Source organism: Amphiura filiformis, chromosome 12, assembly GCF_039555335.1.
Source record: "Amphiura filiformis chromosome 12, Afil_fr2py, whole genome shotgun sequence".
In the NCBI taxonomy this organism is placed as follows: Eukaryota; Metazoa; Echinodermata; class Ophiuroidea; order Amphilepidida; family Amphiuridae; genus Amphiura; species Amphiura filiformis.
In genome coordinates this window covers 54,028,371-54,045,367 of record NC_092639.1, presented here as the reverse complement: position 1 = coordinate 54,045,367, position 16,997 = coordinate 54,028,371, and the positions used below count along the sequence as shown (strand labels likewise).

Sequence of the window (16,997 nt, the reverse complement as noted above, 5' to 3'; positions counted from 1 at the left end):
TATGGCAAATCATTAAAATTGATATTTTTGATATTTAACAGTACTTGAAGTAAACTTTATAAATCTGATGATTTATACTTAAAATGTATGTAGGTGGGATGAAAAGCCGACGATCAATTGAAAATTTTGACCTTTCGTATTGAAGATATGGATTTTTACCTAAAAATTAGGTCTTTTTGGGAAAAAAATCCATATCTTCAATATGAAAGGTCAAAATTTTCAATTGACCGTCGGCTTTTCTTCCCTGCTACATACACTTTAAGAATATGTCATTAGATTTATATAATTTACTTCGAGGACTGTTATATATCAAAATTTGAAAAATATCAAATTTTATAATTTGTCATAAAATTTGTATTATATTGTGATTTTCAAAAATGAAAATTATTTGATATCAGAAAGACATGCTTCGTATTCAGAATGCAATTCGATAGGTCTGAGGTGCTCTCATGTCCCACAAAAAATACTGTCGAAACGCAATAAACGCTCATTTTAGATCCCTTAAGTTAATTATGTCAAACTTGTGGCCAATCTTCTGGTGAGTGCCAAATTCAATTCTCGTATCAAATTCACAGCTTATGACGATTTAATCTCAAATCGTATGCTTAATACGAAAGATTGAAATCCGACCTACCTATCAAACCACGCTGTTCTTGAGTGCATTCAAATAGTGTGCGGAGATAGACTTGTGGATTTGATATTATCAGATAGTTTTGGCTCTCTCCCGAATTAATGGCCACGTTTTTTGCAATGTTTTAATAAAATGGTCACATAGAGTAAAATTCAGGATCCGCAGTCAGTTAGCGGTAAATAGCCAAACTGATCAAATTCCGTATAAATTATATACACAGTAACATATAGATTTTACTAGAAAAATCCATAGACGAAAATATATTTGATTTTTTGCCCACTGAGGGGTGAGGCTTTTGAGCGTTGCCCTCAAGTTAGCTGTATCAACATAATTCGCCACCGAAGTGGTTAGCTCCCTGGTAACGTTTGACTTTGGTTGTACATGCCATATGGACTTTGTGTTGCGACCATTTCGATCGTGGTGCAGAACTTAAAAGCGTGATCCAGTTGACTGTACACGGGGATAATCGGATTACACGTAACACTTCGCTGGCGAATTGTTCACTACCTGTTCGGGTGTTTTTGAACAGCCTGCCTCTTCCAAATGCACTAGATCTACATGAAATGACCAGATTAATCCGTTATACTTTATTATTTATTTATTATATTTTATTTTTATTTTAAGTCTGGTAATGTAAAGTGTATCCAATGGTGCATTTGGAAGAGGCCGATATTTTAAAATCAAACCAAAAAATCAGACGGAGAACAATAATTTTGACAGGCCTACACCCTGTATGTACAAGTCCCGGATACAAGTGCATAAACTGGTGTAGGCCTAAAGCTATACGGAAAATCATTCAAGATATCTATCTGTGATTTCATAATAATATTGCTCATATTTAATAAAGTACTACTTCTACATAAAGAATGCGTGATTGGTTTCCTTATGTTTCTGGTCAAGCACAAAATATACCGTCCATTGAACTTGAAGGGCACGTAAAATAAGAGTAGGCATATATGGCCACGTGTTTTGAACTCGCCACCCAAAAATGGTGGTTTTGTTATGCTTTTCCAAATCAAGACTCGTTCAAATTGTTATATCTCTGCTTTAAGGGGGTACTACACCCCTCGATAAATTTGTGACTATTTTTGCATTTTTCTCAAAAACTAATAACACAGTGGTAACAAAAGTTATGTATATTATAGGGGCAAGGAATCCAATTACCACACTGGAATTTCAGTAACCCAAGACAAGCGGTTCGTTATTTATGATCCGGGGGGGGGGGGCACTTCAATATTATAGGTGTAGGGCTGGCACTTTCGCACTAAGGGGCATTCGGTGAGAGCAAAATGTCAAAAATATGGGATCATTGGGTGAGAGCATGATTTTTGGCATTCGGTGAGAACAAAATATAAAAAATATGGGGTTATTGGGTGAGAACATGACCTTTTTTTTAAATGGAATCTTCGGGTGAGAGCCGAAACAGCGTCGCAATAACCTCGAAAATCGAATTTCTAGTTCTAAATGGCTTCAAATTTCATTGTTTTTTCAAAATAAGTAACAAAATCAGTGATAAATGAAAGTTGCTGTTGAACTTGTAAGGGTCTTTGGGTGACAGATCAAATGGAAAAATAGGGGGTCTTCGGGTGACAGAGCATGTGTTCGTAAAAAAATATGGGGTCTTTGGGTGACAGCGATGCTGAAAAAGGGGTCTTAACAGCCCTACATACGCGTCACCTCCAAAGTTGGAGTGCCCCCCTGGTTTATGATAAGAAATAAGGTACCGCTACGATGTAATGTACCTCATTTCCTATCATATATACTGAACCGCTTGTCTTGAGTCACTGAAATTTCAGTGTAGTAATTGGATTCCTTGCCCCAATAATATACAAAACTTTTGTTACCAATGTGTTATTATTTTTGAGAAAAATGCAAAAATAGTCACAAATTTACCACAGGGTTGTAGTACCCCCTTAACAAAAGGTATTGCATTTTGTTTGGTGTCATTTTGTAGCTACATGAGTGCCCTAACAGACCACCAAAGGAGAATTGTTTATCAGCTATATGATAGTGGAGTTACAGTTGTTTGAGTTCAGAATGGCCGAGGTGGTTGTTGAGGCGGTAGCGGTATGTGCAAAGTCTATGGGAACTTGAACAGGCCATGGGGAAAAATGATTTTGTGCGTGCACGTTGAATCAACTGATCATATCTTTGCATCCATATGGGCTACAGACATGGTTAAGAGCTCTTATGAAAGATTATTAATTCTGCTGATTGTTTTTAATCATTTTGAACTTTTTATGATTGGTTTAGTCTATAAAATGCAAACTTTTATGTACAAAACTACCCGTTTTCATATTCTGTAAGCAATGCGGAAGTCTTCAAAATCTAAAAGTTGCTCATTTTTAATTACTTATGCTATCATAGTCAAAGTTTACATTTCCTGAGAGGAAATTTGATGAGGAATCTAAATATGGACTTACTTTTTCTGTATGGGTTATAGGGGTAAAATGATTCAGTTCAAAATATGTTGAATTGTAAAAATATTTGAACATATTTTGGGACACCCTGTATTCCGAGATTACCAAACAGCTGTGATTTTTATTCTTCCAATGTCGTATGTAGCGACTTCATCAATACGGATATCAGCTGTAGATAGCTAGACATTCGTCAATAGCTAGGTGCCTACCAAAATAGTTTTCATTGTTTGACCAATAATCACCAATTGGATGAATGACAACCATCGGCAAATGCATATCAATATTATCATGGTCGATTTTCACGACAAGTGGACAAAAGTGCACTAAAATCAATGTTGCTGTTTGAATATGTGTTTCTATAATTATGATAGGCCGTATAAAATGTTTTGGTTCTTGTCCCTTGTCCCCTCCCTTTTCAATTTCTGGGATTTGTCAGATTTTTTAAAATAGATTTTTCAAATTTTCAAACTCAAACTGCTTCCCTCATCAATTCATGAAAATCCTCTGGACGAAATCCAAAACATTAATTTTATACGGCCTATATAATGGTGCATGGCTTGATTTTTGAATATACTTGAGTTACCAACGATTCCAAAAAAACCAAAAAACATATAGGCCCTAGGCCTAATAAAAATGATCCAGAATAAATGTTTTGAAAACTATATCATAGGCCCTATACATGTTTTATGTCCAGGAGCAAAATGATTTGTGAATCATGCATTATTAGGTTTGAATTCAGGGAAAAGAAAAAAGAAGACAGACTCTAGTATATACAACATGTACAAGGGGAAAACCAACCAACCAGCACCGTATAGATTTTAGTGTGAGGGAGCAAGACAAATTTTCGTCCCGATTTGTTAAATCGGCGGGCACCATTACCACCCATCCAACTCTGTTCATTTTGGCCCCAGCAAGTTGTCAGTGCAGGTATGAATCAGTGTTGAGTGTAGGCCTAGTCCGCGATCATGATATTTTTTCGTATAGGCTACATTTTGATAAAATATTTGAAATTTTGATTTTTCTTTCGTTTTTCATGGTTAAGGCCCCCGGCCCCCCCAACTCAACACAAAAATTGACAACCATGAGAGTTGCCAAATTGCGCAGAAAAGGGTTTTTTTTTCTAGTAGCGGACCGCGAAATTGGCAAAATAGTGGGTTTAATTTGCACTGTCCGTGAAATTTGACAGTGAAATCAGCAAAATAGGGGTATTTAATTTGCACTGTCCGTGAAATATGGATAAAAGGGGTACTTGAGAAAATCCAGAAATTTTATGTCAATATTTAGTGTCATTGATAAGGAGTGTTTGAAATTCTAATCATTGAAAAGGGGTGTTTGAAATTCTGGAGCAGAATTATTTTATTCAGAATATAGGTTTGCATATTTAATTCTTATGAATTGCCCGGATGGATTGTTTTGCAAACAGGGGTAGGCCTATTTATTTCTATGAGTGACTGCATAAGATTATAGTAGGCCCCTACAGGGATCTATACAGTGATTTTTTTGTTGGGTAGAAAGGATAAAATTCAAATTGAGAAAATATTCTAGGCCCCTAGGTATAAGATTTTCTGGCAAATCAACCATTACGACTCAGTGCCCGAGTCAGTGCAGCAGCGGTGCGGCGTTAGCTGGGTTTTTTCCAGGGGTGGGGGCAAGTGGGGACCCAAATCCACCAAATTTCCCTGCACTTGGGGGGGGGGGCAAATAGACCATTTTACCGGGCTTATTGATAATAATCGTATGGTATTGCATATCGTATGGATTCTCCATCCCTCTGCCCCTCGATCCTCTCCCTAGCTCTAATCCCCCTTTCTCTCCTCCATTTTTTCCTCTCTCTCAGTCCCTCCTTTTCCTCTTTTTTCCTTGCACTAGGGGGACTTTTTTGCCAGGGGGAAATTGCCCCCCCGGCAGCTACGCCACTGCAGTGCAGGGCCTGATATGATGAGTCAGTGGGAACATGCACCTGGACTCCATATGTCCCACCCCCCCCTGATCCAGTGTAAAAGTGAAAACAGCGCCATCCTTAGAAAAATAATATTGCATCTCACCACGACAGCGTGCGCAGCATTGATTTCGCACTCCTGATACAGCAGGTGTTTACATTTACACAAGACGTATAAATCTGCAATCAGTGGCTGATCGTGTGAATATATTTTATCGGATTTACTGCTCAAAGGATCAAAAACAAGCAGAAATGGATGCCGGTATCGCTAAGAAACGTAAGCTGGATGTGAACGAGAATAATGATAAGGTATGTCAAGTTATCATTGACTTGTAAATCTAGTGTAAATAGTGAAATTGTGACCTGTGAATGTGATGCTGATGTCCCGTCTCAATTCGTATTCAATATAACGTGCAGTGTCAACGAGCAGAGTGCATTTCTCAGCATCGCATCGCGTAAAGTCATGAAGGAATCCAACTGTGTAATCGCAATAAACATGATAAATAAAGTTTAAAATTTTATGGTACTATATAAATAGCTATATTTTTGTAAAATAATACTACGTAAGTTTATTACATAATGGTGGGCCGCCAAGTCGATCGGCAGTTGTCGATCGGGTGAAGGACATCGCCATCAGCTGAAATCGATGATATCGGGTTCTGCACGTAGCATTGCCAATCATTGTGTGTTGTAGTGTGGAGGCAGCATCCAATCACATGGCTCCATTAGGGGGTGTGTCTGGGGGTTGGTCAGAGGTTAGTCTCCTACACAGCCAGTTTGCGTCGGTCTGACACTCGTCGATCCTCCTAACAAACAGTCTGCAAAAGAGCACATATAACGACTCTTCTGATTGGTGCCCCGTATTTGGTGCCGGAAGTGACTATTGACCTGATCAATTTGATTTGACCTTTGAACAGCTGATTGATTTCGTTCGCCGCAGCACCGTGAAAGCACGATCTGTCAACGCGAAAGCAGATTTGATTGAAAATTGACCGAATTTTCAACATCTATTTGGTAATTTTGAGCACCTTTTCATGAAAGAAAATCTCAAGACGAGAAAGTAAGTACTTAACTAACTGATTTCTGTTGATTTTATTGATACAGCTCGACAGGCCAGGTCCATTGAGATCATAGGGTATATTGCTGATCCATTAATTATCCTTTTCTGGTGCATTGTGGGATTGAAAAGGGGCAAATCGGTCGCTAATTTGCTCCCTTTTCTATCCCACAATGCACCAGAAAAGGATAATTAATGGATCAGCAATATACCCTATTGTTGAGTCCCGTCTAAAATCTCTGCATACATCCTCCTGTACATAAACAATGCAATGTTTACATCATTTGTACATGGCATACATACATTTACTATTACACTGGAATATTATAAATATATTATAATACTAGCCATTGCATGCATGCATGCATGATACTCTACATACTGATTCTGTCTGATGGCATGGCGTTTGGAGTACATGAGTAAACCTTTGACGAGAGTGTACATCACAAAATTTACTCAGCTCAGTCAGTCATTTGTTGGAACACACTTGTCTGATTGTTGTCTGCAGAGGTGATCTGCTGTCAATGTGGAGTCAGTGGAAATTTACAAATTAACATTGTGCTGTACATAACACATTGTTAGCTCAGACTTTACAACATCACGGTACGTACGCGCTCATCAAACTTTGATTTACTGCAAGTGCAACATATGTGTGACGTGTCATGTCAAAAGGAGACACTTTTGGGCAGGTTATCAATTCTGAGGTTTTTACATATCTTAAATATGGCCACGCGTTTTGAACTCGCCACCCAAAAATGGTGGTGTTGTTACGCTTTTCCAAATCGAGACTCGTTCAAATTGTTATATCTCTGCTTAAACAAAAGGTATTGAAGTGTGTTTGGTGTCATCTTGTAGCTATATAAGTGCCCTAACAGACCTCCAAAGGAGAATTGTTTATCAGCTAAGATAGTGGAGTTAGAGTTGTTTGAGTTCAGAATAACCGAGGTGGTGGATGAGGCGGTGGCGGATGAGGCGGTGGCGGTATGTGCAAAGTCTATGGGAAATAAAGATTTTGTGTGTGTGCGTTGAATCAACTGATCATATCTTTGCATCCATATGGGCTACAGACATGGTTAAGAGCTCTTTTGAAAGATTATTAATTCTGCTAATTGTTTTTAATCATTTTTAACTCTTTATGATTGGTTTAGTCTATAAAATGCAAACTTTTATGTACAAAACTACCCGTTTTCATATTAAACACTGTAGTAAGCAATGCGGATGTCTTCAAAATCTAAAAGTTGCTGTAAATTTTTAATTACTTATCCTATCATAGTCAAAGTTTACATTTTCTGAGAGGAAATTTGATGAGGAATCTAAATATGGACTTACTTTTTTTGTATGGGTTAGGGTAAAATGTTTCAGTTCAAAATATGTTGAATTGTAAAAAATTTGAACATATTTTGGGACACCCTGTATTCGAGATTACCAAACAGCTGTGATTTTTTTTCTTCCAGAGTCAGTAGGCTCCCCCTAACCTCTAACCAAATCAATGTTGTTTACTTTCAGTTTATAACTGCAAGTTAGTAATAAGCAATGCATTAAATGACCCATTTTTTATTTGGATTTTTTTTATTCCACCCTGTATAACTTCAAGGTCACCCTGTACAGTGAGTTGAAATGTGTATATTTAAATTGCTTTTGCCTTCAAAAAAAAAAAAATGTATACTTTTGCTAGTTTAGGGTTGATAGTTGTGGAGATATTCTAATTTGAAACTTGATTGGTGTAAAAATTCATAATATTTGTGATGTAACGCTAAGGGTGGCGAGTTCAAAACACGTGGCCATATAGAGATATTTTGCTCCACAACGCCGTTTTCCCAAATGTAATCGGACATTCCTAAGCGAAGATATTGAGTTCGTAAGTTATGTTATTATAAAATTGGAAATTGAGATATCGGTCTTTAAAAATATTATTGACAATGTTGAGAGTAGGAATTACCTTGAAAATGTCTCAAAAATACAAGATGCCGGTTATATTCCGCCTGAAATTATCAGACAATATTTTTAACATTAATAACATTACAAATTCAAGCAACAATCCCAAATTGTGAAAAAATCACCCCCGGGCAGACTTTTGGCTATATCTCCATTTACGATCCTGCCCAAAAGTGTCTCCTTTTGACATGACACGTCACATATTATACTTATAGCACCATTGCAAGGCAGCAGTGCATCAGGTTCGGGATGTGGTGCGAGGTGACTGCGGCCTTCATACAGTGTTAATTTATAAACGCTTGATTGTGTGTGTAATTACACAATACACATGAACGCTTGTACGAGAAGTCTAGCTTCGAATTTGTCACAGATAGCTTCACACTATTTAAAGACGAGTCCTGAGCTATCAAAATCTAGTACTTAGACATCAATGGCTAGGGAAGCTGTAAGTAAACACAGCCGATCACTGCTGGAGATCGTATCAAAAATGTTGCTAAAATTGCAGTTTGCACTTCAACTAAATATTAGACTGTCAAAAATAGGCAGCATTTCCTTAAAATACACAGTTGACTCAATCAAATTTTAACTTGCATCAAAATCAGCAGAAATATTAAATGTCAATGCTGATCGGCAGATCCACTGAAATAATGATAGCAAATGGACTCGAGCATCGAATGGGTACAAAGCTGTACATGTAAAACTATTGTGTGCAAATTTGAAGCTGGAGTACTCAAGTAAGTAGTAAGCAAACGTTACTGTCTCGATTCTCGAATGGTACAAATCCTGGTCCCATGGGAGTATGGTGGGGATTTTTTTCACATGTCAAGTCCCCGATTTTGGCATTCTGAATCTAACTCAAAATTAGTTACAATTTTATCTCAGTATCATTTTTGTTTGGAGATAAATAGGATCAACTGATCATTAAATCGGATATCGTACCGTCAGCCAGATATTTTCGATATCGGTATTTGATCGGATATCAGTCCAAAAAAAATTTCAATTATTTTTTTTTGCAAAGTTTTCTGCAACTTTGAAGAACCAAACAAAATAAGAGAGAAAAAACTGCTATTTATTAAATCATTAATTTGTGTATTTGGTTTGCAGTTGACCAAGATGACATCTGATGAACAACAGTAATGGAGATGGCTTGATGCAACACGATCTTGGGTTTCTGACAGACAGTGACCTGTTACTTTGTAAGTAGAAACATGCTTAATGTCAACTCATTTTTTCCTTTAGAATCATACCAACAGCAAAACACCATAGAGTATAATGGTGAAATTAAGAATGGTGGAATATAAATAAGCCTAGATAAGACAAGCAACTAAAAAACTGGAAGAGGCTACATTACCCTAAACAATCACAGAAAGGCTTGAAAATGTGAAAAACATAATCTATGGCAGCACATTAAAATGGCTCTTTAAGTTAGGCGGGCAGCCTAACTTATTTCTTTCTTGCCATTTCTTTCTTTCTTTCTTCTTTCTCACAATTTGCTAACTGCTTCCACATCCTTGATCGGATTTCGACCAAACTCAGTCACAAGCAGTATTGGGTAGCTGGCTACAAAAGTTATGGGTTGTTTAACGTCAGAGGTCATCCAAGGGGTCACAGGGGTCACAAAAGGTCATTTTAACAGAAAATGTCTGATTGAGCTGAAATTTAAATGCAATGATCCTTATGACATTCTAAACATGTTTAAAATATTTTGAAATTTATTTAAGGTCATTAAGGGGCCATAAAGGGGTCAAAGGTCAAATTTTTCAAAATGCTCCAATTGAGCTGAAATTTAAATGCAATGATCCTTACGGCATTCTAAACATGTTTAAAATATTGTTAAATTCATGTAAGGTCATTAAGGGGTCTTAAAGGGGCCAAAGGTCAAGTTTTTCAAAATGCTCCAATTGAGCTGAAATTTAAATGCAATTATCCTTATGACATTCTTAACATGTTTTAAATATTTTAAAATTCATTTAAGGTCATTACGGGGGTCATACAGAGGTCAAGGGTCAAGTTTTCAAAATGCCAGCTTTCCACGATCAAGGTATATTAAAACGGCAATTAATGAAACAGTCTTATTAAAATTAATTCTATCCAGCACAGTGTTGCTGCTTGATCAGATCGTCACAGTCATCCGCCTAACTTACCTCGTGCCCTTGCAAAGGGCACAGTTGCTCTAGTTTTATTTGCTTTTGATTTGAAAGAAAAAATACTAAATCCCCATAATGTCACTGATTCAATGATACGTAAACATGCATGAGACGCCTCGGCACTCACTTTATTGGTGAATAAATCTCCATGCAGACATTTATCAGACCCATTTAATATATTATGTTTAATAATTTTGTTATTATTGTCTTACAGGAGCATGCATGATGATTTGGAAATTGGACCTTGTGATGGCCACCTTGGACATAAATAGCTTAACAACCGATTTTTGAATCAACAGACAGAACTATTATTGTTGATTATTCAGTGGATTATGTAGCCTACTGATTTGTCACATACTTCTCAAATAGCAATTAGATGTAAAGTTACAGCATTCAGCAATTGAGAAAAATCAGACAAAAACACTTGTTTGGCCTGTATGAAAATGAATTGTGCAGAAACACAGAACACAAAATGATTGTGTTCCTGGAGAACAAAACTAAAAGGGCTCCTGTATTACTCTACAAATTACATAAACAATTTATAACACTCAAAGATTATGACACAGGAATTTGATTTAATACAGGGCCTCTGAAAGAACTGCAGTCAGAAAAATTATTTTTTGAGTACCGTAATTAATTTTGCTACAAAGAAATTAAAAAGGTGTATGTTGTTACGTGGTAAAGCATCTGTCACTTACTTTTTAATTTTGAAAATCAAGGGTTTGGTTCAGGAACCAAACTAGGAACTATAATTAAAGTTCAGAGAGTACAGTTCTGTATGAAAGGTTTTTTTTATTGTTTTGGTTTTGGAGTGTCCCTGTACTAGAGCTAAATGCTAGGATCAGTCTTCATTGACATTTAAACCAAAAGATAAGAAAAATAAGGCCCCAGTGTTTTTGCAAAGCTATAATTCAGTGTGTTCATGAGATATTCTATTAATGATTTCAAAATGCATTGAATTTGTATCCATTTTGAAATCATTTTGAAGGGATCTAAAATGAGCGTTTATTGCGTTTCGACAGTATTTTTTGTGGGACATGAGAGCACCTCAGACCTGTCAAATTGCATTCTGAATACGAAGCATGTCTTTCTGATATCAAATAATTTTCATTTTTTTTGAAAGTCACAATATAATACAAATTTTATGACAAATTATAAAAATTTGATATTTTTCAAATTTTGATATATAACAGTCCTCAAGTAAATTATATAAATCTAATGATATATTCTTAAAGTGTATGTAGCAGGGAGGAAAAGCCGACGGTCAATTGAAAATTTTGACCTTTCATATTGAAGATATAGATTTTTTTTCCCAAAAGACCTAATTTTTTTTGGTGTTTTGAGAAAAAAAATCCATATCTTCAATACGAAAGGTCAAAATTTTCAATTGATCGTCGGCATTTCATCCCACCTACATACACGCTAAGTATAAATCATCAGATTTATAAAGTTTACTTCGAGTACTGTTAAATATCAAAACTATCAATTTTTAATGATTTGCCATAAAATGTGTATTAAATTGCGAATTTCAAAAAACCAAAATTATTTGATATCAGAATGACATTCTTCGTATTCAGAATGCAATTCGATATGTCTGATGTGCTCTAATGTCCCAAAATAAATACTGTCCAAACGCTCATACCCCAGCCCTTAAGGGGTTACACCCCTGCCCAATTTTGTACCTATTTTTGCATTTTTCTCAAAAATTATAGCGCATTGGTGACAAGTAAGATATGTATAATATAGGGGCAAAGACTACAACTACTACACTGGAAATTTTATTTCAACACAGACAGCAGTTGTGGAGTTACAGTCAAAAATGAGGGAAAACTAGTATTTTATCAATAAATCAATAACTACTTGCCTTAAGTTGTCGAATTTTCAGTGCAGTAGTTGTAGTCCTTGCCCCTATAATATGTATATCTTACTTGTCACCAATGCGCTATAATTTGTGAGAAAATGCAAAAATAGGCACACAAAATTGGCCAGAGTATGACATGAACACATTATATATATAACTATTTGCATATTAAAAACACTAGGGCCTATTATTTTTTTCTTCTTCTTTTTTTAAATATCAACCATGAATCCCGGCCATGAATGATCCTAGGATTTAGGCCTAAAAATTGTTTGATTGACATTTGAAAAATTAGGGTAGATCGGTCAGCATTTTTTCCCTTTTTTTTCTTCTTTTTTGCACCCGCTTTTTAAGCTGTAAATTGCGTATGATAAAGGCCTTGGAACTTGGAATAAAAAAATTATTATTATTATTTTTTTTTAATTATTAGTTTAGGGTTGCTCGGGTTACACCAATCAAACCATTTTTTAAGGCCTTAGCTCTAGGGTCCAGGGACACTCCAAAACCAAAAAAATAAATAACTAAATTAATTAATTAAATATTTTTTAAATAGCCTGACAGGCCATATGGAGATAAAACCCAATAGCCCAATGGAAAATTTGGCATGGCTATCGGGCTATCTCTTATTCCAACCCCCTTCAACTTGCAGTTTCTTGTATTCACAGTTTCAAACATTTACAGTTTATGGGACAAAAATGCATTTTGCAGGCAAAAATAAAACCCATGATATTTCATGTTTTTTATTTTTGCCTGCAAAAATATTTTTGTCCCATAGGTTTGTAGGATTGTATATTAAATTGCAGACCGCGATGATGCATGAAAAGAGTACCCTTTCCTGCAGATTGTTGCTCGATGATGACAACACATTTATTCTGAGTGGCTCCCGGTATTAACACTGAAGCAAATTCAAACAAACTAAAATAATTATGCTTGTAATTATTATTCTTTCCATTGTTACACATACAAAGTCATGAAATACAAAGTCATGATTGTTATTAAATGCCATCTGTAATTACCAACAGTATTACCAGTGCTTGTGTTTAATATCAAATATAATTATAGTTTCTTTCAATAGTGTATGAAAAGTAAATCTTCAGATACCATGAAGAGGTTGAATAAAATGTACTTTTATATACCATGGTCATTTATAAGTCAGATTATAGTCATTCATCTCTCACCAATGTCCTTACTAGTTCCTGACAGACCTCAACAGCATGTACATGTAGTCACAATTCACTATAAAATGAGTTAGTGGAAGGGAGTTTCATAGGGTATGAAAATACTTCCATTTTTCTGACAATAAGTTGAGCTGTGAACAGATGTAACAATGGCCAGATGATTTCGCTGTGAATTTTGTACCAATTACATGCTATTAAGGTGCACTGAAAGTGGTACTATGGTGTAATTTAAGGAGTTCACAGTGGTGAACTCATTGGAGATTTGAGAATCACTGAATAAACATGATTCTCAGCTTCTGTCTATCCAGTCTAACAAAGCTTCATAATATCAATCCTTATGCATTTGTTGCCACAGTTCACTGCATAAATTTAGTTTCTAAATTGGAATGTGTTAAATTAAAAGTTGTTTGTGGAGTGCTTGCTGCCACACCAGTGTACACAGAGGGATGTTAGTGCAAATTTAGTTAACCAATAACGCAGAATGTGGAACCTCATATTGCTGACTCCCAGGTGGCTTCTGTAAGTTTCCCAGGCTTGGTCAACCACTCGGCTTACCATATCAACCTGTAAATTTTAAAAGAAAAAGAATAAAAATTTTTATTGTTTAAATTCAAACAATTTTTGGGTAAATTGAAAATGATACACTGTGACTGGTCACATACTGGAGTTGCAGATCAGGTGGACTGTAGGTACATTTTTATAGCTAGTCAAACTTTAAAAATTACCCTTCCAACATTTGGTTTACTCAGTGGCATTCATTTGTAAAAATTGTTTCCCAATTTTGGAAAAATCTCAGTAGGTCAGCCCCATAGAACAGGGTTTTATTTTTTCGTCACCTATTTTAAAATCAAACCTCCCTTTGGCCTACCAAAAAACTATGCCCCCCCCCCCAATTCACCACCCTGCGGTACATATAAGGGGCTGTGCAATAATTATGAGCCCTGGAGGAGGGTGAAATGACACATGTGGCACCTTTTAGATAAAAACGCTCTAAAAAGGCTTGGAAAACAGTACGGGAAAAGCTTAAATACGCAAATATTCCTGCTTGCTGCACTCGCAACATGTATCTTGTAAATTGGGATCCCAAAATTTGGCATGCGGCCATGCGCAAGGGGGGGGCAAAGAATTTTTGGCAGGTTGAGAGAGGGTGGGGCAAGCAATTTTTGGCAAACCGTTCAGAAATTTTACCATCCCCCCGGCTCATAATTATTGCACAGCCCCTAATTATTGCATGGAAGGTCATTAGTTCAAATCATCCTCCAGACATGCTCCAGAAGACATGCAAATGCATTTGCATGTCTTCTGGAGCGCCGGTCTGGAGGTCAGTGGAGGATGATTTGAACTAATGACCTTCCATGATGCAAGCACCTTACACCCATCGAATGTGCGCCATCGGCCCTCGGACTGTAGGATTCAATTCATGTAAAGCACCTAGTATAAGGGCTGGCATTTTCTTCAGAAGGGGGGTCCCAAATATGTCAGTGACCAGAGTCAATTTTTATGATCCCCTATCGCAGCCAAAAAAATTTAACGACCCCCTTATCTTGGGTCAAAAAATTTTATGACCAACCCCCACCCCCCCGTCCACCTACACGCACTCAAGACAAATCATTCATTGCCGGAACTAAAGTGCGGAGTGCGCCAAAGGCTAAGAGCAATGAAGGCGCGTGAAGTGCATAAAAATTTGCATTATATAGCTAGATTGTATGCACATTTTGATTGTGAAGTTAAAGAATGCTGGCGTGCAGCGCGTGAACATTTTAGTCGCCAGCCCTGGCCTTAATAATTCTACAAACCCCCTATTTTGGGTGTTAAAAAATATTATAACCCCCCTATTTTTGGTCTAAAAAATTGTATTACAAGAAAATGCCAGCCACCTAATTATTTAATTAAATATAAATATACTCACGTCACTTTTAAGCTTTCTTAGATAGCACAAAACTGCCCTGTCTCGATCGTGCTTCAGCTGGCGGCCGCGCCGGTCACGGTAAATCCATACAAATTGTATCCATAAAGTGTCACTCGGATCGCCACACAGCATTTTAATTAGACTTTATTTTGTTCATGTTTTGTTTACATAAAATCCCCGTAAACATTACCGTAAACATAACTGTAAACAGTTCCCGGGAAATCCCCGTATACTGCAGCCAGCTGACGAACGGCTTCCGGGGTTAGATTACGTCATGGTATCTTGACCAATTGCGAACGATGTTATATCAATTGCGTGACTTGACACTCAGAATCGAATGTCCAATCACAATCAAGTAGATCCTTCAGTTTCCCAGACTGTATGTTCGTGATAGCCACATACAGTCTGGCCGCGAGACTAGTCAGAGGTTTGCCCTGAACTTGGCAATGGTCCAAATCACTTTTACTTTGAAACACATGATTTTTATAGCGTTTATTTTTCCCTCTCAATTTTAGCAATGATCTTTGTCCTGCTTTTCACATTATGAGAATGCTTCCCCAATGCAATATTATGACAACCGGGTGACATATAAACAAGAAAATTAATTTGGGACCGTTCACAACACTTGTATAAATGATCATGGAGGGGGGGGCTGATGCAAAAGGAAAATTAACATTTTTTAGGGTCCCCTTTCAGACCCCCCTTTTTGGCTATAAAAAATGTATGTCAACCCCGGCATAGAAAATACTAAGGCTGCAATAAGCCCGGGGGGTAAAATTTTCAAATGTCTCGCCAAAAATCGCTTGCCTCCCTCTCGGCACGCCAAAAAATCTTTGCCCCCGCCTTATAGTTGTACATGCCAAATTTTTGGGATCCCAATTTGCAAACCTTAAATGGTCTATATGTATGTTGCGAGTGCAGCGAGCAGGAAAATTTGCATATTTAAAGGAGTAGGCCTTATTTTGTGATCCTAGCATCCTCTATTTATGTCATTTTTCATTAGATATCCACGAAAAAATCCTATTCCCAAAATTTCAGTTGATTCCGATTTTATGCATGATTATGTGTATTACACTGCTCCACCATAGACAATGCGTTGTAATTTTGTTCTGGTGCATCAGAACAAAATTCAAATTTCACGATATCTTTGCTAAACGAATTAATCTGCAAGAAATATTTTGTAAACATGATGTAGCCAGAGGTTTCCAGCGATGTAAAATCTCAACTTTTTTTGAGAAAAGTGGGGGGATGAGGCTGTGGATCACGAAATGCCCTTTTAAGCGTTTCCGTAAGGTTTTCAGCCTTTTTAGAGCATTTTACTTAAAAAGACACTCCAAGAATGTGTGCCAAAAATTGCTTGCCCCCCCCTGCTCGGCTTGCCAAAAAAATTTTGCCCCTCCCCTATCGACTCGCAAAAAATGTCTTGCCCCCCCCCAATTTTGCCCTCCCCAGGGTTCATAATTATTGCACAGCCCCTAAGTGTAAAGGAATTTTTTCAGGGGGGCATTGAGGGGAAAAGTAAATTTCAGAGGGGGCAAAATCACCAAATTTTGTACAAAATTGCAGCAAAATATGGAAATTTTTGTAATTTTGTGTTTTTACTGGGGGAAACAGGGGGGCAAAGAGTTCTGACTTGGGGAAATTTGCCCCCTCATGCCCCCCGGCCCCCGTGGTGCCGCCACTGCATATAAACTCAAGAAAATTAAGGTGATTTTTGTTTTAAAAGCCTCCTTCTGCAGGGATTGCACAAGCTCAAATATATATTTCAAGGGTGCAACTGATATTTTCCGGAACCTTCAAAGGGGATGGCATTTTGGGGGGGGGGGTCCTGAATATGTCAGTGACTGGGCTAAATTTTTTACGACCCCCCTATCTTTTTTTATGGAGCTCTCTTCCGCCTGCACCTGCAGTCTAAAGACAAAT

At 37.0% G+C, this 16,997-nt stretch overlaps 1 protein-coding gene and 2 long non-coding RNA genes across 3 annotated transcripts in view; 2 read left to right on the top strand and 1 right to left on the bottom strand.

The window, feature by feature from the left end:
* The first annotated feature begins 5,111 nt into the window (after positions 1-5,111).
* Positions 5,112-16,997, top strand: part of LOC140166419 (protein henna-like) — a 51,073-nt gene continuing 39,187 nt past the window's right edge. Inside the window, exon 1 of the mRNA XM_072189874.1 lies at positions 5,112-5,299. Within this exon, the coding sequence (XP_072045975.1) occupies positions 5,243-5,299 (57 nt within the window). The 5' untranslated portion in view covers positions 5,112-5,242. The remainder of the gene's footprint in view (positions 5,300-16,997) is intronic.
* Positions 5,940-11,196, top strand: LOC140165427 (uncharacterized). The gene is made up of 3 exons (XR_011860714.1): positions 5,940-6,050; positions 9,087-9,178; positions 10,344-11,196. It is a non-coding gene; the product is annotated as an uncharacterized lncRNA (long non-coding RNA).
* Positions 12,364-15,298, bottom strand: LOC140166417 (uncharacterized). The gene is made up of 2 exons (XR_011860856.1): positions 15,075-15,298; positions 12,364-13,729 (listed from the first exon to the last, which is right to left on the bottom strand). It is a non-coding gene; the product is annotated as an uncharacterized lncRNA (long non-coding RNA).